The sequence below is a fragment of the Meles meles genome, chromosome 1 (assembly GCF_922984935.1).
Source record: "Meles meles chromosome 1, mMelMel3.1 paternal haplotype, whole genome shotgun sequence".
Lineage (NCBI taxonomy): Eukaryota > Metazoa > Chordata > Mammalia > Carnivora > Mustelidae > Meles > Meles meles.
In genome coordinates, this window is record NC_060066.1 from 140,414,472 (window position 1) to 140,439,872 (window position 25,401).

At 41.3% G+C, this 25,401-nt stretch overlaps 1 protein-coding gene across 1 annotated transcript in view; it reads right to left on the reverse strand.

Annotated features, from left to right (window-relative positions):
* Positions 1-598: 598 nt before the first annotated feature.
* LRRC8C (leucine rich repeat containing 8 VRAC subunit C) overlaps positions 599-25,401 on the reverse strand; it is a 78,148-nt gene continuing 53,345 nt past the window's right edge. Inside the window, exon 3 of the mRNA XM_046023090.1 lies at positions 599-3,157. Within this exon, the coding sequence (XP_045879046.1) occupies positions 884-3,157 (2,274 nt within the window). The 3' untranslated portion in view covers positions 599-883. The remainder of the gene's footprint in view (positions 3,158-25,401) is intronic.

Below are 25,401 nucleotides of genomic sequence, written 5' to 3' on the forward strand. Positions count from 1 at the left end.
ACTTTTAAATTTAATTACCCATTTTAATTAAAATAAATTTAGCTCCTCTAAGGTGGTTCACCAGTACTACATAGCAATATTAAGATGGAGGGCGGGGGTGAGGTGGGGTGGGGGAGAGCCTCTGCACTTTGTTTTTAAATGATATTTTTGAAATGTTGGTGAGAACACAAATCAGTTAGATGGGAAATGACCAATTCAGATCAGCTCAGCATGGAAGAGATTACTGTCTTCACTCACGTAACAAAATCCCAGCCTAACGATCACATGAACTGTCAGGTATAGGAAATAACATAAGTTGGGGTTCTGCTGGAGAGGAGGAGAAATTTTGAAAACAATCGTCTGTGGCAATGCACTTCTGTGAATTTGCCCTCCAGAGAAGAGTCTTCTGTAGGACGGAGGCCTTGGCCAATGCAGAAGGCAGCCAGTATGACGATGACTAGTACAGACTCCTTGGTACACACACAAGGAAAACAAATACAAGGACCCTGGACAGGTATAAACAAGCAAAATAATCACCTTGGCAAGATATCTATTTAAAAGAGACCAAAAAGCATGCAACTTAAAATTCCCTCCCTTTCACGAGAAGGAAATGAAAACACACACACACACAAAACCCAGATGGAACCACCTGTTTCTGTCAGTAGAAAACAATAATACATACATTAGGTTCCAGGACAAATAAAACTTTAAAATAGTAATATTGAAAAAATACAATTAAATTTTTATTAAAAAATACAGACTCCTTACTCAATCTCTGTGTACATTTTGTGTTGTGTGAAAAAGAAAAAAAATAAAAATAAAATAGAAAGGCATTAAGACTACCTAATTATTTATACTGTATTTGGTAGAAGCACGGTTCAGTGAAGCTTTAAAGAAAAAGAAGTTATTCCGCCTTCATTTGTTCCCGGACGTCCGAAGGCAGAGTTTCAAATAGAGCGTCTTCCACAACCAACCCGGCTCTCTTCAGGGCCCGGCAGTCGCCCAGTTCGGGAGGGAGGATTTCAAAGTGATTGCCTTTAACGTCTAAGTAGGAAAGAAATAACAAATTCCCGATTTTCGGTGAAAGTACCGAGAGGCTGTTTTTCCCGATCTTCAGGGTTTTCAGTTTCTTGCAGAAGTAGAGTTCGTCGGGAAGGCTCTCCACTTTGTTACACGTGATGGAGAAGTACTGTAAACTCTGCAGAACTCCGATTTCGGGCGGGATGAACCGGATGTCATTGTAGGACAAGTCCAAATACCGGATTTTGTTACACAGGAAGAGGTGGGAAGGCAGCACCTCTATTTTGTTGTGACTGAAGGCCAGGCGCTCCAGGCTGGTGAGCTTCTTGATGTGCTCTGGGATGTACGTGATGCTGTTGTGCCACAGTTTGAGCACCGTCAGCTTTCTCAAGTGCTGGAAGCTAACGATTTCCTCTATGGACTTCAGATTATTCTCTTTGAGGTCCAGTTCCTGGAGGCTGAGCAGACTGAACACGGCGTGGGGAATGCGCTCCAGGTCACAGTGGACCAGCTCCAGCTCCGTCAGGTTGGTCATCTTCTTCAGGTTGTTGAGCATCACCAGCTTGCTGCCGTCGTTATGGATGCACATCTTCTGGAGATGGCTGGCAACGTCCACCACAGCCTGAGGGATCTTGGAAACGTTGCTTTTGATAGAGAGGATTTTAAGGCTTTTGAGATCCCGCAGAGACTCGAGGGTGACGTTTTTGGAGATATCGTGACTTAGAGAGCCGACCAGGTAGAGCTCTTCCAGATTCCGGAGCCCGTACATCCAGGGGGGCAGCTCCCTCATGTCATCAAACTTGACGCTCAGGACCTTGAGGTTCTCCTTCAGGAAGGAGAGCGCTGCACTGTGGATTTTGACTGAGCACTGGTGGAGCGAGAGCTCCTGGAGATTGTCAAGCTGCGCGATGGTGGCTGGGATCATCACGTTCTTGATGATTTCAAGTTTTAGAGACTGCAGCTCTGTGATCTCAAAGACCGTGTCCGGGAGGCCAGAGAGCATGATAAGAGGCAGTTCCAGCCGGTTATGGGCATTCATCTGCAGCTTCTGCCTCAGTTTATCAGGAGTCCACTCGTTATTTAAGTTCAGCTGCTTTAATTTGTTCTCGCTCACTTCAGACAGGAACACAGCAAATCTCTTGGAATACAGCGGGTCATACTGGTCTATCATATGAAGCATGAAAGCAAAGTCATTTTTCACATCCGGAATGTCGTCAATGCCAGTCTCCTGGCGGACATACTCGAAAGAGTATTCCCGGAGAGAACGGTAGAACAGCCAGTATAAGGTGTAAAGGCACGTCAGTCCGTAGATGCTTACAAAACACAGGTAGCAAAAGGACAGTTTTGAGAACAAGTGGGCCATGGTGTGATTACAAGAAAAATTTTTATAGCCGGTCATGTCCTGAATGTCAACATTACAGTCCACGGTAAACTGAACTTTGGAAACCAGGGCGCTGTTGTACGCGATGATGATGAGGAATTTTATAACCTTCAGCACAGTCTGGCGAACATACATAGCATAGAGTATATCGCCTTCTTCGACATGCAGCCTGAACTTCTTCACCTTCTCAAACAAGGCCTTTGCTTGCTCACCTTCCTTCTTATCCAGGGCCCCCGCTGTGGACTTGTCAACCACGAACTTCTCAGGGATGGACTTTAATGACTGAGAGTTGACCAGGCTGCCTTCCGGACCAGACTGGATGGTGTTGGACCTGCTCATGTTGTTCTTCCTGTTGTCCTTTTCCTCTGAATCCTCCCCAGACACTTCTGATAAAGCCCGTGTGGTCCAAGGGGAGTCAAAACACTTCCCCAGGATCGAGATGAAATGCTCTATTTTGGAGCTGGAGCCAGGGAACTTGAACCAAAAGTTGCTGCAGAGCATGAAGACCAGGGTATGGATGAGGACTAGGTAAGGGAAATACTTGGCATACCAGTGGAGGGCTCGCTCGTAACACATCTGGTTTATAAAACTGTACTGCTGGAGGTCCAGGTCTGTCTTGAGTCCTTTCATCTCCACAGTGGCAGGGTTGGTAGGAGACGGCTTAGGGGGAGGCAGCGGGGTGGTGCTGGCGACTGCTTGAGAGACATTGGACACGGAAGAGTGATTCTGAGAAGGCTGGACTCTTTTCGGAAGGCAGATGATCTTGTCTTGCATGACCTGAAACACAGAAGTAATATTTTCGAATTATATTATTCAAAGAGCTCTGATAATGTCATTAGTGTGAAGACAGCAGCAATAACATCCAATAAATGTCCATTTCCTTTGCCTGGAGAATACAATGTTCGATTCCAGCACCAGGATTTCATTCCCTGCCCACGTGCTGGGAAAATGAATTATTTGACTTTGCTCGTCAGGTCTGTTATGACATAGAACACAGTGATTTTTCTTAGGCCACAGAAGAACTTACAACAAAGGATTTAGAGAACATTTGTGTGTTTTAAAATTTTGCATTTCTTCTCTCCCTGGAGCCTGGGAGAATCAGTCATTGGTGTGGGAAGTATATTCCCTTTTCAGACTAGATGGCTCCCTGGATTAGATGGGGTTGTGTATGGGAATTAACAGGATTGGTAGGAGGAAATGTGAAAGAAATTCCTGTCTTGATCCTCTCCCCTTTACTTTCTACCCATATCCTGGATTGCATGCCTAGATGGATGCAAATGGTCTCATAATGGGAATTCACTAAGCTTTTATAAAGACCATTTCATCTCTCTGCAGAGAGGTATGAAAGAATACAGAAGCACTCTATAGTAAAACAATTAGGTTTAAACTTACTGGCTCTTCACACAAGACATTACATTGAAAACTTTGATCTGTCTACCAATACCACAATTTGTTGGGGGAAAAAAAATAGTAAGCCCTGAGAATGTCCAGGAGTCTCCTACTATTGCGATTTGGGTAAGAGAGAGGGCATCCTCTTGCAGATGAGGGAGCAGAAGGCAAAATACTGTTTGAATCAACCAGGAGGAACAGTCTCACCATTGAGGAGACCAAGGTACAGAGAAGTTAAGTCACATGCTACTGTCATCTTGCTCAGGCCACCTGGACCCAGAGCCCACATTCTTATTTGATTGTACCACATTTCTAAAATTAAACCAAAAAGATGCCAATTTGACTTTATCATAATAAATTAGCATGTGCAAATTATGTTCCAGGAAAAGAGCCTACTTCTTCAAGACCCTATGCAGATAACAATGAAAGAATGAGGTTAAAGGGAAGAGAAGAAGTCTCACTACAAGAGTTACTGTGTTACAAAAGCTCTGTTCAAGAAGATAAAGTGGGGAGCAATTATTTACTATGTCAATCAGGAGATGCAAGGAAGAAATCACAGATGTGACTGCATTTCTAGAATCTGGTGGCCACAGAGGTATGCGAACTGAACAGTGGTCTTCAAGCATTTTTGTAAAAAAAAAAAAAAAAAAAAAAAAAAAAAAAAAAAAATATATATATATATATATATATATATATATATATATTTATATATATATATATTTATATATATTTATTTATTTAACAGAGAAAGAGAGAGAGAGAGAGATCACAGAGAGAGAGAGGCAGAGAGCCAGGCAGAGAGAGAGGGGGAAGCAGGCTCCCTGCTGAGCAGAGAGCCCAACACGGGGCTTGATCCCAGGACCCTGAGACCACGACCTGAGCCAAAGGCAGAGACCTAACCCACTGAGCCACCCAGGTGCCCCGGTCTTCAAGCATTTGTATCACTTACCTATGTCAGAGAAAAAATTGAGCGTGCCTACTCAGTATATGTGTGTCTATTCATAATTATACCCACAAAGCACTGTCGAGCCATATGTGAAATATTAGAAAACCTTAATTCCTTTCCCTTGAAGCTTAAAATAAATACAGGTATACCTTGAAGATCCTGCAGGTTCGGTTCCAGACTACCACAATAAAGCAAATATTGCAACACAGTGAGTCAAATGAATTTTTTGGTTTTCCAGGGCATAGAAGAGTTACATTTACACTATAGTCTATTTTTTTTTAAAAATAAAATTTTAAAAATTTAAATTTTAAAAATTTTAAAAATTTTAAAAATTTAAAAATAAAATTTTAAAAATTTAAAAATTTTTTTTTAAAAAGTCTATTTTTTAAAGATTTTATTTATTTATTTGACAGACAGAGATCACAAGCAAGCAGAGAAACAGGCAGGGAGAGAAGGGAGGGGAGCAGAGAGCTCGATGCGGGGCTCGATCCCAGGACCCTGGGATCATGACCCAAGCTGAAAGCAGAGGCTTAACCCACTGAGCCACCCAGGTGCCCCTACTATAGTCTCTTAAGAGAACAAAAAAGTATTGTGTTAAAAAAAATGTCCACCATCATCTAAGCTTTCAGCAATTTATAATCACTGGTCATGGATCATCACAGCAAATAAAATAATAATGAAGATGTTTGAAACATTGGAAGAATTACCAAAATGTGACACTGAGACAGGAAGTGAGTAAATGCTGTTGGAAAAATGGGGCCAGCAGACCTGCTTGACACAGGGTTGCCACAATTCTTCCATTTGTGAAAAACACAGTATCTGTGAAGTGTGATAAAATGAGGTGTGCCTGAATAAGAGTTTCCATTTTTATCTCACATCTCAATGCACACCCTTTGCATTTCTGGGGGTTCAAGCACTCTACCTTGGAACCCCCTGGAATAGAAAATAGCAGGAGGACGTCTAGACAAATGGCAGATTATCCTTAAGGACTATAGAAGAGAGATTAATAAGCAGTTCAGCCTTTGGGGTCATGTTCTGGATGCCTTCCTGCTCGTGGTCTCATTTAATGCTCCAACAGTCTGTGTAGTAAGCAGAAGGTAGGGGTGAGAGATGAGCAGGGAAAGGGAGTGCTTCCCTGAGCACTTTCCCCAAGAGTGACACCTTCGAGCTACTGTGTTCATATAGCATTGTTAGTGTTGTGATAAAAACACGGAAGACTTGGTTTGTGGAAGCGAGATCAGAAGGTAAAAAGGCAGGCACCTTCTTAAAGTGCTAACTCCCCGCCAAGCAGCCAGGCAGACCCTGTTCCTGGCCCCTTGCCCAGCACTTCCCCAGGCTTGTTCCTAATGGAGGAAGATGATAGACCTGTGGAGCTTGCAAGAGTTCCAAAAGCTCTGTCCAAGAAGATAAAGTGGGAAACCCTGTAGAGTTTCAGGATAGACATTGCACCAGGGTGCCAAGCAAATGGGGCAAACAAGGGTGGGCTGAACTCCTGCTGGGCTCCCCTCAGCGGGATGGAAGCCAACCTCCTGGGGGCTATCTGTGGTTACAAGGTGGGGCTACCTTTTAATATTCTGCATAAAGGTACCCAATTGGCTAGCATCTGCCATGCTAAGGAGGGAGGCAGGTCATACTCTCACCATTCTACAGAAGAAAAAACCAGCTAAGGTTCAGAGAATGTCAGTTAACTTGTCTAAGTTCACACAGCAGGAATTTAGACCTGTCTTCTGTTTACAGCCTAGTGTTCTTCCACCCCTCCACACGTCTTCTCATCTCACAGAGCTTCCGCTGAGAGGGCTTCACAGAGAACAGCCCAGAGTAGGGGAGGAAGACCGAGTGGACCTCCCCAAGTTCCTCTCAGTCTTCTGATGCCAGATTTCTTTTTCAGTCTTCACGAAGACAATTTTTAAAATGTGCCTACTTCAATCGCAGGAGGGGAAGGACGGTGATCCGTTTTCCAGCAGCTGTTAACTGTTCGGAAGTGAGCAAAGAGTAGAAAAAATGCTGGAATTCAGTTGCTAAGGACAAGAGCTGCTCCTGCGGCTGAGAGAACATCTCGTCGGAAGACTCCGGCAGAGACGCAGCTCAGAGTAGAACTTCCCAAACATGTGACTGTAGGTTGCCTAATCCAGGATTACGAGAAGGAACAGGGCAGGTTCAGGGTGAGGATTTAAACAGTAAAATGGCCACAGGACGGAGGAAGGAAGTTGCCTCTTCCATGTTAAAGAGACACAGTATTTCTGAACACGGTAGCGTTGAGAAGAACTGGGTGAAGGATCTGTGTTTTCGAAGGCACGGTAAAGAAGGGAAAGACAGACAAAAGGAAGGCAGCCAGGCTTCCTAAAACAGCAGCCGCAACCATAACAACAAATGGCACAGGGTGCTTTGTGGTATCTTTGTAAAAAAGAGTATCTTGTAAGAACCTGAAATTCTTTGTTTCCTCTTTTTTTGCTTTTTGGAGAAATTTGTTAATGAAACCTATATACCTCACTTCTCTGTACATTTATCAATCATTTAAAGATTAGAGCACCAAACAAACCTTACAGAAAGGCAGCAACATGGATCCTCAGGGTTCTAGGCTGCCGGTGCAGGACTGAGGGAGAATGGCTAGGGGGTGGGCAGGGACAAAGCCACCCCCCCACACCCCCCTCGCTCATCACCAGCTCACACACACACACATATCACAAGGCAGAGAAATTCCATCATTTTCATCCAGAGGCAACCCTCAGAATGCCTTTGGAGGAAAAGGGCTTGAGACCCATAGCTACAACGTGTGTTTGTGAAGGAGACTGGAGAGGCAAGGAAAATGGAGTGGGGGTGGGGGGAGAAAAAAGATGGAAAAGCAGCATAAACCAGAGAATCCAATCCAAAAATACAGCAAGGTAAGAAAGTTGTTATCCTAAAGGCAAGTATAAGAATAATTCTTGAATAAAAATCATCTGTGGTAAGGAAAATACCTGAGTTGGTTTGGGAACCGGGAAGGGAGGTATCCAGAATAAGGTGAGTCACTGAGAGCAAAGGTCAGATGCGAGGTGGCAACAAAGAGAGCCAACCCTACACTATATTCGGATGAACAGGCTTGGAGGTGGGAAGAGGTGAGTCAGCAGAGCAGAGAGGGGCTGGAATCAAAGAAAATGGGTCAGGCAACATGGTGGGAGGCTGGAGTGTATACTCATTATTTCTATTTTGAGATATAAATAACTTTCAGTCTTGCCCCAAACTCTGGTAAAATCTGCTACACACAGACACAGACACAGACACAGACACAGACACACACACACACACACACACACACACAGAGCTTTTGTGAGTTAATTTTATAAAAATCACAACAAAAAGGAACAAACCTTCATGCTCGGATTAAATCTGTACAGACAGGGAGAATTTGCCTGCGATGGTAAAAATCTATGATCTAAACTGTTTCCATGGCAGCAGGAATGAGGACCATGAGAACCAAATCCTTCCAGGAGTCTGTAGAACTTGGAGAGGGTCATGGGTACAGGGGTTGGAATTTGATCCATCACGGTCTAGATCATAAGGAGCAGCTAATGTCTAGGTGACAAACACGTATAAAATGTTCTTTCAAGGCCTTACAATGAAAGGCCCGGAGGGATAAAAATATACAGGTAAAATTGTTCCATCACTGTGATAATATCTAGGTAATGTTTCTGGAAAAGGAACCCAAGAGTTTCAGGGTTTGCAGAAATGGGCTCAGTAAAATTTGGACTCATAAATTCTCATTTTTAAATTATTTTGAGATAACATAACAGCTGCGTTTAGGGGGGAAAAAATGAAACTCAATGTGTTTTCGAGAGAGAGCGAAAATTCAAGCTGCCTTAAAAAAGGAAAACGGCCCATCCAAACCATGCTTGAAATGCTGCTCAGATCTAGGAAAAGAAATAAAATATTTCAGATCATAATTATCCAATTTATACCAGCAAAGAGATGCATTTTTAAGTGGAATATGGGCGTACTGTATTACCTATTGAAATGCCTCACACCGTCAAGCCTTTTGGTGGTAGCTGTCACTATTTTAAAACATTAGTGGTCATGCCTCTGTCTTAGATTGTCTGAGGCAGCTTTGATGACAGTTATTTGAGTCTCAGTACTTTGTTAGAATTATAACAACCACTATGATAATGTAAAAACAAGATCTGCTTAATTTAGACAATTTCCAGAAACCTCAGTGCACGGTGCGGTGAAAAGCAGAACCCACCTGTGGTAACAAAAAAGTATCGCATTTGCATGAATGAGACAACAAAGAGCGGAGCAGGTTAAAACAAAACAGAACAAAACCAAACCACTTAGCTTCAGAGAAGCTGCTTGAAATAACAAAGACAGAGCAACAGAAGTAAGTGCCAGCTAATCTCTAACACTCCGGAGATAGCGAGGACATTGACGGGAGGGGCAGAACAGGAGAGTGGAGTAGTTCTGCGTGTGCCTTCCGGAGAAGGCAAGCATTTTGGCCTCTCTGCTCTATGTCAGATAATATGTCAGGGTTACCAAGAGCAATAAGGCCTTCAAGGTCAAGCACTGGAGAAAGACAACTAACCAGCAATCAGTGTGATAACTGCTCAAACCCCTGCTTGTCTTTCACAATGAACTTTATAATCAACTTGCCTAGACCCAGAAGGGGAAAAAAAAACCACCTTGGTGGTATTTTTATTGGAATTAAATTAGTTATAAATTAGTTTAGGAAGAACTAACATCTTTATGGCATTGATTCTTCTTCTCCACGGTGTGTTTCCATTTGTTCCCATTCAATTTTAAGACTTCCAAGAGTGTTCTATAGCTTTCCTTACATAGATTTTGGATACTTAATGTTATGCCTAAATATTTTTATTATTTGCTATCATAAACCTTTTTTTTTTTTTAAACACAGATGGTAGAGTCCTTCGTTCCTCCTTTCCTACCTTTGTGCCGTTCCTTAGAAAGCCTGGTGAGTCTCGTGGACACTCTTCCAGATCTCTATCTGTGTATTTGCATATATATGACATATAAATGCATGGAATCTCACTATATGGACTGTTCCTGCACCTTGAGCTTTTATGTCCTGAAGACCCTAATGCACTGGCACATAGGGCTCTATTTCATTTTGAGGACCAGAGAATTCCTAGTGTGGGTATGCTTTAATTTACTAAAAACATTTCAATGATGACATGCATTTAGGTAATTTTTCTACTGAAACCAATGTCAATGTAAAAAATGACACGCCGTCTCACTTTATATGGAATTCTACAAAATGGGATAGAGAATGACGGGCAGCCACCAGAGGTTCTGGGCAAGATTTTGGCACCAGGGAATGCCTTGGGCGATTGAGATCTTCTGTATCCTGTTTGTGGTGGCGGTTACAAGTTTTATGCATGTTTTAAAATGCAAATGTAGACCTTGTTTCGATAAAGAGTGCATTCTTGAAGATGGCAGGGTTAAATGCGATCTAATATTAATACCCCAACAGCTTAAAAAAAAAAAAAATACTGTTCTTGCACAGACTTTGCTCCCGTCTGTGATTTTGTTTTATTTTATTTTTTAGGTGTCTCTCTTGTGGATCTTAAAAAAAGAAAAATCCAAACCAATCACCCTTTTTACAGTGAATTTAACCCATTACATTATTTTGCTCACTCATATTTGGATATTTACTAGTATTTGGACTTATTTCTGTTGTTTTTTTTTTTTTTTTTTTTTTTTTTAATATATATCCCTTTCCTTCTTTCTGCCTTCTGCTACACTGATCACACCACTTAGCTAGTTCCCATTCTGCCTCACCTGGTTAGTAAGGTGTAGACTGTATTTCTAGAAAGAAGCTACCTATAATTTCTTAAAACATACATATTTAAAGTTCTCAGTTTTGCAACCCTGCCCCCAAGCATGTTTGAACTTCCCAGTGAACTACCCCATTGTGCTGTTCTTGGGCTTTGTTTCCGTTTTCTCCTGAAACACACATTTTTAAAAAAATGACCTATAGCTGGTTGAGGTTATTTGTAGGTTTATGAAATCATGAGCTCACCAGTTTTCTTAGTTCCTGTATCTTCTCTAAGTAAATCCCTTTTAATAAGGGTCTGTGGACTGAAAGTTCATATGCCTTGTGTATCTGAACGTGTCTCTATTGCTTTCATCCTATAAAATTCTCTGCTGGCAGCAGTTTCCCTTCCGTACTTTAGAATACTAGTCCATCTTCTTCTGGCCTCTATTTTCACTGCTGGGAAGTCTGCTGTTCTTTAGTGGGCAATCTAGCTTTCTCTACGGTAGCTTTTAAGATCTTGCCTTTAATCCCAGATCCTCTACAATTTCACTTTAATTTTGAATATACATGGATTAGTCCTGCTCAATATCTGTAGCTCTGGACTCAACTTCCTTCAGTTTTGGAAAACTTCACCAAAATTTCCTTAAATACTGCTTACACACTTCCTCTATCATCTCTCCCATTTCCCCCCCATCATTCCTATTAGATGGATGTTAGAGCCTCTCAGGGATCACCCATGGGTGTGGGTGCTTTTTAATTTAATTTTAATCTGGGTAAACTCTGGAATCTTAGCGAATTCATAGTCTTATTTTTCATATTTTTAAATCCAGTGACTTTTTAAAATTTCTAAATGTTTTCTATCCATTTGCTGTTCTGTCACAGCTCCCCAGTTTTTAATGGCATATCTTTATCTCTCTGACCACTATAAGTATATTTACTTGAACTTCATTATTTGGTTCAAAATGTAGTTTGGTCTCAAGTGAATCAATGGTCCATCGGCTAATTTTGCTGAGAGCCTTCTCTGAGAGTAGTTTTCTTCCTGTGCCCTCAGTGGGAGGCTGGTTCTGAGGTGGAGATTGTCTCCCACCATCTCCTGTGTGCTCTTTTGCGGTTTCCTGCACCCAACCCCCAACCCCCCAACCCACCATTGGCTCTTATCATGGCATTCTGGGGTTCCACTCCCATGTCAGGGTCTCACAGATCCGGTTGGGAAACAGCAGGCAGGCTGGCTCCACTCCTGGTTGGGAGGCTCGGTTTCCTCAGAAGCACCAGTCCACCACCCAGTTACTTGTCATTCTTTGCAGCTTCCTTTTGGGGAATGGGGGCCTTTGGCTTCAAACAGTGACCAGGCTCTGGTCTCTTATCTTGTTTCATGCATTTTTAGCTCCCCTTGCTGGCGGGAGCGCAGCCCCTGGCTGCTACTGCCTGTCCTTGGCTCACAGCCCAGCAGTCACTTCAGCTCAGCCCCACTCAGTAGTCCATTCCTGCTCCACAGAAATGCTCTCCTGTTTTCAAGTCCATGCAGGCATTTTTAAAAAATCTCCTCTTACACTTTATCGTGGCTACCTACATTGAACAGAGCAAGTGTTTCTAGGGCAACACTCGCTTTAGGATCTTTTCCAGAAGATAAAGTCTGTGTGTGTGTGTGTGTGTTTTAATATGAAAATTCAGTCTCAGGACTATGAAGAATCAGCATTACTTGGGTAGTGCCAGACAAGGTACACCTGTCATGCCAAATCCCTCTCCCAACCACACAAATGCTGATTCTTTATGCATCTCCCAATAACGGCATGAGAGTACATATCGTCCTACAACCTCAACAATTAAGTCCATTACTTTTTCTTTATATTAAAACCCCAAGATTATTTCTCTCATCTAGACTTTAAGTCACAATTATGACTATACTACCACTGAAAGAAGTGAGAACATTTGCTGCGTACGATAAAACGGCAGGTGTCATTCTAACATGCTAACTTATGATCCAGGCATATTCTTTAGATTGGGGTTGATTCTTTAAAGAGGTAGTGCTTTATTTATTTTTTTAAGATTTTATTTACTTGTCAGAACGAGAGCTAGAGCAAGAAAGCAGCAGGCCCCAGGAGAAGTAGGCTCCCCTCTGAGCAAGGAGCCTGATGCGGGACTTGGACCAGAGCCAAAGGCAGATGCTTAACTGACTGAGCCACCCAGACGTCCCAAAGAGGTAGTACTTTAACTTGGTTATGGTCTAGTTACAATCAGGTAGATGGTAGTCACAAAGAGGCAGATGGGCCAATATGAAGGTGATAAACCCTGTCCTCTTCCCATCCCATAGATTCAAATACAGCTGATTCCAAAGGGTTCTACCCCACAGCTAATCATCCAGATTTGGCCCCAATCTGACATTAAAAACAAAAACAAACAAAAAAAACCCCTCTCCTAACCCAAGAATGACCTAGCAAGAAACAGATCCTAAAGACCTATTTCCCAGAACTTGTTCAGAGATACTAAGGATAGAGTAGTTTTAGTTTTATCAGGTAGAACTTTTTTTTTTAAAGATTTTATTTATTTACTTGATAGACAGAGATCACAAATAGGCAGAGAGGCAGACAGAGAGAGAGGGAGAAGCAGGCTCCCTGCTAAGCAGAGAGCCCAATGTGGGGGGCTCGATCCTAGGACCCCAGGACCATGACCTGAGCCGAAGGCAGAGACTTAACCCACTGAGGCACCCAGGCGCCCCTCAGCTAGAACTTCTTGAATATCCACTCTATGTTAAGCATCATAGCAAAATCAAGGAGGCATAACCAAGGTTTACTCTTCTTCTTCTTTTTTTTTTTTTTTAAGGTTTACTCTTCTAAAAGCACTTTCGGCTTTATTGGAGAGACATAAAGAGTCACATGAAAAGTCACAGGGGTGCAAACAAGGCATGTTTGCATTCACCAAGTGAATGGTGTGGTAAGTACAATGAGCACTCGGGCTTAGAGTGAGGGGGGTAGGCTTCATGGGGTTGGAGCACCTTCACTTGGACCTTGAAGCTACTGGACTTGGATCGGTTATGGGAGGGTTAAGATCAGAACCTCGTGGGCCCAGAGGCAGGAACAAAGAGTTGCATGGGAAGAGCCAGAGAAAAGAAGGGAAAGATGGAGTGTGGCTCTTTCTCTCTGAGGTAGACTCATTCCCCCCGGGAGAAGGGAGAGATACAAGGGAGGGAAGTTAATGTTCATGTTTCCAAGTTATCAGTTAATGTACAAACTTAACTCTCCCAGAAACAAGGTGCTAGAAGATAAAGAAAGCACCTATTCTCAAGAGACAATATTTGCCTCCATCAGTGACAGGATTCACTCTGAAAATCAGATTTCACTGCAGGGCTAACCGGTGGAAATATTTCAGGCACAAACACGTCTTGGTGAGAAAGAGCAGGAACTGAAAAGGTGGGAAGGTGGTTCTAGAGTGGTGAACACCAAAATGGGTTCATTCTCAGCAAATGTCTGATTCCTATGTCTTGCTGTTCTCCGAGGCTGGTGTGTGTACATTTGTGTGTACATTTGGGGGCAGTCACCACGGGAGCACAGACACAGACATCTCCGAGCACTGCACCCGACATCCCTCTCACCAGCACAAATCGGCGCCTGTCTCCAGAGGAAATGGGAACGCATAACTGCGAGGGTGTGGGGTTCCCTGTGTGCCGTGAGCATTGCATCTGCCTTCTCTTTAAGGATGGCGCTTAAATCATATGTGATGGACAGGTAATAAGACACTGTATGGAGGAAGTGTACCTATAGCCAGAGAGTAACAAGGAAGAGAGAGAAGAAAACACCAGTCTTAAGCAAACTGCCCAATTTTCAAGGTGTTTATTAACAAACACAAAGGATGTGTAAAATGTCTGTTTTTATTGGTTGCTCATTTCCTCGACAGCAACGGGAAAAGAAGAAGAAAAAAAGTCATATCCTGGCACTTCTGATGCGTGGAGTCGATGTCCTTGAAGCCAAATTCAAGGGAATGGAGGGATGAACTGATAAAAACGTGAATTTTTGAATTCATGAATTCTCTCGGTGGTAAGGTAGAGCAAGAGTTCACTTGCTACAGGGTTCATCTGTACTGACTAAAACCCAGGCATCAAGCACTTCTTCTCAGTCCTGCATTATCAGAAATTTCTGTGCTTGAGGGACTTGTATGCCATTAGTCTGGGAGAAGAATTAAACACTGAAAAATTTATAGTTTCTGGAATTATTACCATATAGGATAAGGACATATACTCAAACAGAACAGGAAGAGGGAACCTGGGTGGCTGAGTCAGTTAAATGGTTAGGCAGCTGCCTTCAGCTCAGGTCATGATCCCAGGGTTCTGGGATTGAGCCCCCCAGGAGTCAGGCTCCCTGCTCCGTCAGGAGTCTGCTTCTCCCTCTCCCTCTGTTCCTCCCACTGCTAATTTGTTTGTCCATGCTCTCTTTCAAATAAATAAAATCTTAACAACAACAACAACAAAAAAACTGAACAGTCCTTCAAGCCCTGGTTTGCCCCCTATCACAGCAGATAAGGAAACAGCATAATTAATTGTTCATTTTACCTCCTAGACCAGCAAGCTCTCTAAACATTGACTCCATCCTTAACTAACACTGCCTGGTACAAATTAGCTATGCAATAAATAAGAGGTGAATAAGCAAACACATTTTCCCACCAAAGGGAAACAAACCACAATGGTAAGCATGCACACTTATAAAATCAGATGCCAGTGAACATCTGGAAATACATGTGTTCGAGCTACCTTCCTCTGAGATGAAACAATTCATTTCACACATCTTCCAAATTGCCAAATGATGTCTGCCTTGTGATTCCTAAAGCCGGAGCTGAGTGCTCACTCATTTAAGATACACGAAGAGGGGGCCAGAATTGGGAAGCACCATCCATTTATTCTTCAGTCAGAAAGAAACCATCACATCTGCCTTAGAATCATGTCTACATTTGATACTTCCCTTAATAAAGGTGATTCTCCTACCACTGTAAATACACTGACTTTTCAAGGGTGAGGACGACTACACATATTATAAATGTTATTTTAACTGACTATTTTTAGAGAGAGCGCGGGTACGATTTTGTGAGTGTGGTGGGGGACTTGGAGAAGGAGAGAGAGAATCCTAAGCAGTCTTGGTGCCCAGCGCAGAGCCCCATCGCAGGGCTTGATCTCACGACCCTGAGATCATGACCTGAGCCAAAATCCAGAGTTGGTTGCTTAACTGACTGAGCCACCCAGTGCCCCAAATATTAATTTTTTAAACCTTTGGTGAGTCTGAGACTTTCCAGTCATCAAGGATGCTCTCATTTCCTGTATCTTACTGGTATCTACATTGTGTTTTCTTCTCCATTTGAGGTTGGCTGCACCGGGATGCAAAAGGAATTAGGGGAAAAAAAATTAAAAAATGAGGGAGTGGATCAGATTCAAAACTGTTTTTGCTTCATGGCATTTTTCCATAAGCCAAGTGGACTAGTGAATTATTTGATTCATGGCAATTTAATATTTAAGTAGAAAGCATTTCAAAGTCAAAACCACATGAGAGAATTTAGAGGATTTAAAAGAAACTATGGGTAAACATTAGGAAACTACAGTAAATGGTTCACAATAGAGAGAGTTTGTTTCAGTTGCCTGTGGAATTTAAAATATTTATAGTTATGCTCTTGAAATAATGAAGGGAAAGATCTTTTTGAAGCAATCTCCAGGAACTGAAATCCTAGTTCTGCATTCAACTGACTTATCCCTAGACACCCTGTAGTTCACAGATAAATGCGTGAACAGGACTAAGATGAAAGAAATTGGAGGAGTCCAAAGAGAAACATAAATCCTCTGGGCTATCTAGACAATAGTGCAGTTAACCAGCACAAAAATGCATAATTCTAAACAATGCAAGCATACAAACAAAAAAATTGTACTGAAGGGATTTTTTAAAAAAATGGTCATTTATTTTAGAAATTTACTCTAATAATCCAAGAAGCATTGCTACAGTACTCAGCAAGTGAATGATGTCAAGGCTGTGGTCAATCTTATGTGAAGGAACAGAGGTTATAGTTTATGAGAGAATTCCTGTACCTTGTTATGACGTCACGGAAAGGCTAGCAGGTAAGGCAAGAGACATGGCAATTCTTAGTCATTAGGTTTATTGGATGGTAGGAAATCATCATGCTTTTTGGAAGCTAACCTATCTGGACTCCAGAAATATCATTAACTTGGATAGAAAGATTCCACACCTTCCAGGTAAATATATCTTTTACCATGCAGGTTGAATTTCAGTTACCGATATTTTTCTGACTTATCTAGATTGTTGACTTCTGGGCAGAACGCAAGACTTTTCTTTGTTCCTCCCTACTTTCTAGGAGAAATGGGGCTAGTAGCGACAGTAGCATTAAAGGAAAAGTAGGGAAGCTTGGTGCTCGTAAGAGTGGCAGGCTCTTAAGATGAGTTCATTTGGACTCTTTCTTTAGAGCTTCCCTTGGGAGTCGCTTTTTTTCTTTTCTTTTTTTTTTTTTAAAGATTTTATTTATTTGACAGAGAAACATGGCGAGAGAGGAAACATAAACAGGGGCAGAGGGAGAAGCAGGCTTCCCGCTGAGCAGGGAGCCCGGTGCAGGGCTAGATCACAGGACCCTGAGACCATGACCTGAACCTAAGGCAGACACTCAAAGACTGAGCCACCCAGGTGCCCCTGGGGGTCACCACTCTGAAGTCTCTCTTCTTCCTTGAAGGTGGTGTGATATGATGGGTCTGGAGCTGCCTCTTTCTTGGAAGTAGACCGTATCCAAGGAGCGCCTGGGGAAGGTAGATCTGAGAAGCTCTCCCCTTGGCTTTAGATTGAATCAGCAATCTCTTCCCCTCTCCTAACCCTCCCTTCTCCCTTCAGTCTCTTCCTTGCCTGAGTGTCCCCTTTCTCGCTCTGGGCAGGCAGAGATTAAAGTGCAGGGAAAGAGGATAATGAGGCTTTTTGAGCTGCCGCTCAGCCCCTCTTCATCCAGATCACATAGCCTTCAGTGCTTAGGCAAAGGAAGGCCTTGTGACTTATCTGAGGTCTGCCTTAGCTCAGCAGAAGATGGATATAGTGACTTTTTGGGGCCAGAGCTGAGCTTTCATCAAATGTTCTTTAGACTGGTGCTATCCTTTGTCTACCAAGCTCTTGTGTGGTGCTCTGGGAGAGAAAAGAATTGAGCATTTGGCCCTTTATCTTTGACCTTTCTCAATCTGCTTAGCAGAGAACCCAACTAATCACACTTAGGGCTATAAGGAAATGCACCAGATGAAGGCATTTGAAGTATATAGTTAAAGAGACTAAAAATAATACATTTCTATTTTATCACCACTTTTTCACAATAAATTGTGAAATGAAGATGAGGACTATCCTGCTCATTTAATAACACTGAGGTTCAGAAAAGCTATGTGTTTTAACTAAAAACCCATCTATGGGAGAATTCATATTTTCTGTTTGAAATCTGGGGGAAGACTTAACTTTTCTCTTTAAATTTACTTGATGTAGCTGAAATTATAAAAATCAACTCAGGTTTTGCATTTCCAGTGAGCATGAGACTTCTTACAAGGTAAATGATGATGTAATTGATGGTCTGTTTAATAGACAAAAGCCTCGTGGTTGATGGTGTAGAATTTCTAAAAATATAAAGTTAAGTGACTAACCAACATAGTCATACACGAAAGTGATCCAGAAGGAGATATCTCTACATTTTCTCATCATGCATTAAACATTTCTGAGTCTAATATGTAGCACCTACATTTTATTTTCTTCTTTTTTTAAATTAAGTTTTTATTTTTTTAAAGATTTATTTATTTGAGAGAGCACACGCAAGCAGGGGAGGGGACGAGGGAGAGGAGAGCGAGAATCCCAAGCAGACTCCATGCTGACCACAGAGGCCCATGCAGGGCTTGCTCCCACGACCCTGAAATCATGACCTGAGCTGAAATGAAAAGCCATCCCTCATGCAACTAGCCACCCAGGCACCCTTTAAATTTTTATTTTAATTTCAGTTAACGTAAAGTGTTCTATTAATTTCAGGCATACAATATAGTGATTCAACAATTCTGTATACCACCATAGCACCTATATTTTAAAAGTTAACATCATTATCCCAAAACATAAGCTAACATGTTTGAACTTAAAGCTACAGAGCCTTAGGGACGCCTGGGTGGCACAGTGGGTTAAGCCTCAGCCTTCAGCTCAGGTCATGTTCTCAGGGTCCTGGGATCAAGCCCCGCATCGGGGTCTCTGCTCAGCGAGGACCATGCTTGCCCCTCTCTGTCTTTCTGCCTCTCTGCCTACTTGTGATCTCTGTCTGTCAAATAAATAAATAAAATATTAAAAAAAAAAAGCTACAGAGCCTTAGCTTTAGGTATCAGTGTAAAGACTCTCACCAGTCTGAAGGACTAATATGCTTGGAGCTTAATTTTAAAATAGCTGACCCTAATATTGCCAGTTAACATAGTTTACTTCTTAGGAAAGCTAATATTTAGGACTTGCTATTATATGATGAAAAGTCACTATACATATTTAAGAGCCTTTATTTCTTTATTCTTTAGGAAGAAGAAACCCTGTTAACATAAAACAAAAACAAAACAAAACAAAACAAAACAAAACAAAACAAAACAAACAAAAAACCCTGAGTCTTCTTTTGCTAGAATCTTCCAAGTGAACATATATTAAATTTTACTTTGCCTCACAAATTGTATTCCTTGTAACACTCCATAACCCTTTCTTCCCCAGGAATGTAATTTAAAAATCATCCAATATAGAGTATTGACAAACTTGATTTCCCCAGGTGGACTTAAACGTTCTCCATCTTTCATAGTCATTGCAAATAATGGTCATTGAAACATGACCACATGTGAGCATGAACATACACATTGCTACAATTATCTTACAGTTAAGATGGATGTATATGAATGTTTATCTTTGTAACAGTGCAAACAGCTTCAGAGCCAAGACCAAGTTTTGTGTTGTTAGAACTTAGCATGTAACAAAGCGTGTAAAATAAAGTGGTATAATGAATGAATGAATATGTTATTTTGCCTTTCCAATTATTCCTTAAGCTCCTTGGGGCAGAGATGGAGCCTTAATTATTTTGTTTTCCCCATAAAGCCAAACATAGTCCTCGGCACCTAGTCACTATTCAATAAATACATACTGATTTTGTTGAAATTCGCAAAAATTTCATTAAACAGAATACTTCTCCCTATCACTGCATATGCTCAAATAGAAACTAGATATTAATCTGTCAAGGATGTTATAGAAGAGATTTGTCTATTGGATGGGAACCTATAGTAAATCACCTCTAAATTCCCTGGCAATTCTGAAATTCTGCTGTGTTTATTTTTTAAGGAAATCTAATTAGTGCAGGACTACAAACTTTAGAGATTAAAATAACCAAGTATTATGAAAGTATGACCCTTACTCAAGAACCACTAAATTTTAAGTTAATTTTTAAAGATCCCTGAAGACTAAAGTATACTAAAGAGCTAATGAACATTAAAAAAAAAAAACAAAACCCTCAAAAGTCCATTTGAAAACTGATTGTTTAGAATGAAGAAATCATTTTCCCAAAAAACAACATGGAGATATTCAGACTTCTAGGGAAGCTCATAAAATCCCATCCCGCGGTACAAGGTCAAGTATTAATACTATTCTAAAAGTTAATCAGTGCCCGTAATATGGTTTACTTCGGGATGTTGGCAGTATACTTCTCTGCACAACATCTGAATAAATGGGCAACCGTCTGGATAAGAAAAACCTGGTTTTCACCATGGCGGTCAACTACAATTTTATTATAAAACAACCACATATGGTCAAAACATAGCAAGTTCTCAGTTCTGTAAAATATATCCCACTGGTCTTGCAGAGCTGACTTTATAACTTCTGTGTAGATACCTCAATTTCTGGAAGTTTCTTTGCTAAAAGAGCATGATTTTTCCTACACAAATTTTGGCTGTACTTTTCTAGCACACGAGGGTATAGAACCACATATAAGTCAGGCTGTGTTGCTCTGTAGCACATTACTGTAATACATCTTCAAACAACTTGTTTTTCCAAGTCTGCTGCTCAAACATAGGGCCTATCTCACTTCTTTGTCACTAGGCTTATGCTGATTATTCTAAGAATGATGCTTCCTCCGTGCTCACCCAGTTCTAGAAGGCTGCGCTTAATCTCTGATATTTCTAAAGGAAGATTACTTGCTACTGGCTACTTTTCTACTTTTGGGGGAAGATCTGATTTTTATTACCTCCTCATTAATTACCCCACACAAGTTTTCCTCTGTCAGTTTATGATTCAGTTTTAAGCTGCAACATTCATATAATTGTTTTTTATTAAGACAGTCAGTGAATTCTTCGGGCTGCTGAAGCATATTAATGCATCTACCCCACACATTTCTTGAGTCTGTGGCAAGTCTGAGACATGCAGGTGGGCACAAAGATGAATCAGACATGCATCCTGCCTTTTAGCAACTTCAAGTCTTGTAGGGACAATGAGGTACACTCTTGACATTTTCTGCCACACACTCCGGCTAAAGTGTCGATCAAGGATCATGCTAATGGCTTTGGCAATTCATAAGGTCCTAGGTCCCCAAAGCTGTAGGATTAAGTTCTTTGTCCTAAATCTCACAAGTCGGACTTAAATCTGAAAGCTTCACTCTAAGACCTCTGATATTTGTGGGAGCACAGTGCTCCCAAGTACTAGTGGTGATGCTCAAGGTAGGTTAATGCTGATGTCAAACCTGACGAAAAGGATGCAAACAAGAAAAATTGCAAGGGGCGGCACTCCCTTATGCTCCCTCTGGACCTGGCACACTGGCCTCTTCTGTTTTATTGTTAGCATTCTCTTCCTCTATATACCCACAGCCCTCCCTCTCTCAGTTCCTTTAATTCTGCTCAAATGTCACCTTTTCAGAGAGGACGTCCTTGACCACCCTCTTTACAGTAGAATGCTTGTCACTCTCTCTCCTTATATGGCTTTACTTTTTTTTAAAAAATTTTTTGGAATTTTTAAAATTTATTTTTTTATAAGATTTTTATTTATCTATTTGGCAGACAGAGATCACAAGTAAGCAGAGGTAGGCGGAGAGAGAATGAAGCAGGCTCCCCGCTGAGCAGGGAGCCCGATGTGGGGCTTGATCCCGGGGGCCCCCAGGGCCCCCAGGATCAAGACCTGAGCCAAAGGCAGAGGTTTAACTCGCTGAGCCACCCAGGCACACCTGGCTTTACTTTTCACAAAGCACTTCTATATAATGTATTTTAAGTTGATTTTTTTTCCCCCAGAGACTTGTCATTTTTTATCACCCCCTGACCTCCCTGCTTAGCACTATTTATTACAGAGAACAAAGGAACATTGTTTGCATGACACACAGATTCTTGGGCCACGTGGAAGGGCATCTCCAAGGAAAGAAAACTCCCTACTTCACATGACATTTTCAGAAAGTTCTAGACTTTCTGAGAGTCCGGGTTGGTACTGAGCCAAAATCTTCCTTCCTAAAACTTGTTATTGGTTCTATTTGGTGTTCTAGGACACAGGGCATAAGTTTAAGACATTTCAACTTTCCACACATATTTGCTGTCTATTCTCATGTTCCCATCAATTTTCTCAACTTTAGGCCAAGCATACCTTCCACCAGGCCTCAGGGGGTGTGGGTTTCTCTCTTGCACTAGTCACAGTCTCTGAAGTTATGGTGTGAGATACCCACAAATGGATACACCTTTGTGATTCAAAGGTCTCAGCCCCTTTCTACAGCTGTTAGATTCTCACTGCACCTTACCACTCGGCAAAAACTGTCTTATCTACTCTTCCTCGTTCACTCATCGCTTCATTCCACAGAATGAATTCTAGTGAGTGCTTACACTGGCGTGCTACTACCCTTGGTCCTGGGGATAGAGGATAAACCTGACATGAAGCATGACCTTATGGAGTTTAGATCACTTAGAGATATTTCTTCCAGCAGATTTTTGCTTTTGAGACAAAAGTATGATGAATCTTATAGCCGAACTCTTCTACTTGTGGAATTTGGAGTTAAGAAATTTCCAGCTTGGAAAAGAAAAAAGAAATTTCTGGCTTGTAAAATACAACAGAAATATTTGCACAGAGATTTAGAAGTTTATAACTGAAAAAAAGGATAAGATTTAAATGGAGTACCTGACTCTATAAAGAATATTTAAATAAATTAGTTCATATAGTTGGGGTGGTATGTGTGGAGGGGGACAGGGAGAGGGGAGGCTCAAGGGCAGAGGGCTGAATTATCCATATTCCTCAGTGCATAGCAATTATCATTCCTACAGTGCCTCTTCCTTCCTCTCTCTCCTCCTCTCTTTCTTTCTTTTTCTCCCTTTATGCCATTCTATTCCCCATCACTGCTATTAAGTGAGCACTTGTCTTATAAACTTTGGTATAAATTTATCAAGTTTCTAAAAAAATCAAATTAGAATTTTATTAATATTGCTTTAAATTTATAAAATAATTTGTGGGGACTGGACTCTTTGCAATATCAATTCTGTACTGAGGACTTATAATATCTCTCCATTAATTTGAATTGTCTTATATGTCATTCACTAGACATTTTAAAATTTTCTGTGAAATTCCTGTGCATTCTTGGTTAGCTTAATTCCTATACATGTGATAGTGGCTATTTTGAATGGTATCTTATTTTTTGTTAAATCTTCTAGTTGGTATGTATCTTCTAGTTGGGAGTGTTTTATTACATATTTTTAAAAATGAACACAAAACAATACTGGCTTAATTTAAAAAAAAATTTTTTTAAACTATACAAGGGCTAGATGTTCCAAAACAATAGAAATTATAAAGTAAACATAACAACAATGCAAGTGTTTATACAGAAAAACAGTACAGTGGAGGAAGAAAGAGCAGCACTCTTTATATTAAGCAGAAGACTCCAGATATAACCTAGAAATTTACTAGCCTTACAATTAAAATGTTGTCCCGGTGTTAGCCAAATCTTTACCTCAGAGTCCCTGTGTGGATGAGAGGACCCATATGCTGTCAGTGTCCTCAGTGAAATGGGAAGGAGGGGACTTCGAGAGAAACCAAGTGAAAGCAAAGGAGGACTAGTGGGTCTGTTTGGCTGATAGGATTAGAGGACTGGAGAGGGTCTCCAAGTACAGTGCCCTGATTAGACACACAAGATCATGCCCTTCAGATCAAACCTACTTGACAGAGACCTTTAAACACAGGTCTTGGTGACTTATAACTCAGGATGAACAACAGAGATTAAATATATGGCAAATCTCATTTGCTTCTTATAGAAACACACACACACACACACACACACACACACACCCCTAAAGTCTATCAGTGCTATGTTATTTGAGGGAAAAGATGCATTATTAAACAATCAATAGGTAACATGATCATAACAATCCATAATAGTAAGATAAAAGGAAATGTTCTTCATTCATTAACTGGCATTGGACGGCACCAGATGATCTAAGAAAAGCATTTAAATTCATGCCCATGTTAAACCCAAAAGGACAAGGTGAAAGGCACTCACATATTATTCTCATGGCCAGGAATTCACTGCACATTAAATTGTCAAAGTGATAGATGACAACAGTTAAGTTCTAGGGAAGATCAAAAGTATCAGTTTGAATAAACCAGTGTAACAAGGAAGTCCTAACTAAGGCATATTTTAGTTACTTAGATGCAACAAGGACTTTGAAATTGTGTTTCCCTTATAGCACCCACCACCATCCTACAGAGATGGGAAAGGTTGCTCTTTAAAATTATTTTCAGCATCAAATGATTTCTGTTTTACATTCCTCAAAGACCTAAAGTAGAATGGTGATGTGAGGGTACACAGAAACTTTATAACACAGATCTTAGATCAGGACTTCATTTTCAGCCTCCCCACTGGGGCCATCTTCTCTTTCATCAGAATTCTGAGTTTCACCTAAAACAAGAGGTTAATCTAAGTAACATTTTCTGACTCTCCATCTCTAAATTCAAATATGATGAAAGACATGGGGCGCCTCGGTGGCTCAGTGGGTTAAGTCTTTGCCTTCGGCTCAGGTCATGATCTCAGCAGGGAGCCTGCTTCCCTGTTCTCTCGGCCTGCCTCTCTGCCTATCTGTGATCTCTCTCTCTGTCAAAGTCTTAAAAAAAAAAATTGACAAAGGACAAAGATCTACTAAAAATCCAGGCAGGATGGGACAGAAGGTAGGGGAAGGAGACAGAAGCTGGAATTCAGGGCACGTGATCAAAATGAACTCCTCCAGAATCGTTCTGGAGTCTCATTTTTTCACCTCTACTTTCCAGGGAACCATCTGTGAGCCTCTTCACCTGCAGGCCATTTGCTGTGACGGCTCTCAGAGAAGCAGATGGCTTCTCAGAGAAGCAGAAGTTACCTTCAATAAGCACCAAAAACCAAGGTGGGGATCGACTCTGACCAACAAACTCAGATGTCCCAAACTCTTCTCCAGGGTGACCCTGCTGGCCAGACTGAGCCCGAGTATTGGGTTACATCCCCAAGGATTTTTTGGTAGGTGCTCTCAAGTCACTGAAATCATTCTCTTGGCTTTCTTTTCTTTCCTAATTCAGAAAGCAGGAAATGTCTTTCTTGTGTAACAGTCACAATGCAGTCCCCTTGGACTTCCAGGGGGCTTGTTTCGTCCAGTTCCTGTTTCTGGTTTCTAACTACTAACTCTATATTTGGTAACAGCCTGCCTGTGGGCTGTTTTGGATTTGGTCATAATAAGATAACCTGGAGTCACGGAGCAGAGATCTAAAGCAATCTTATTTTTCCAGGAAGCAATGTGTTGACCTTTCAGGATTTGTTCCATTTTATTGAGTGTGTTGAGTTTTGAATAGTGTTGTTTATAGCACAAAGTTGGGTGTTTACACGATTGGTCCTCAAGGGTGTGTGACTGTGCAGGAATAGGATACGTACAGTCTCCTGGTTTACAATGAGTTTACATTTGCTTCT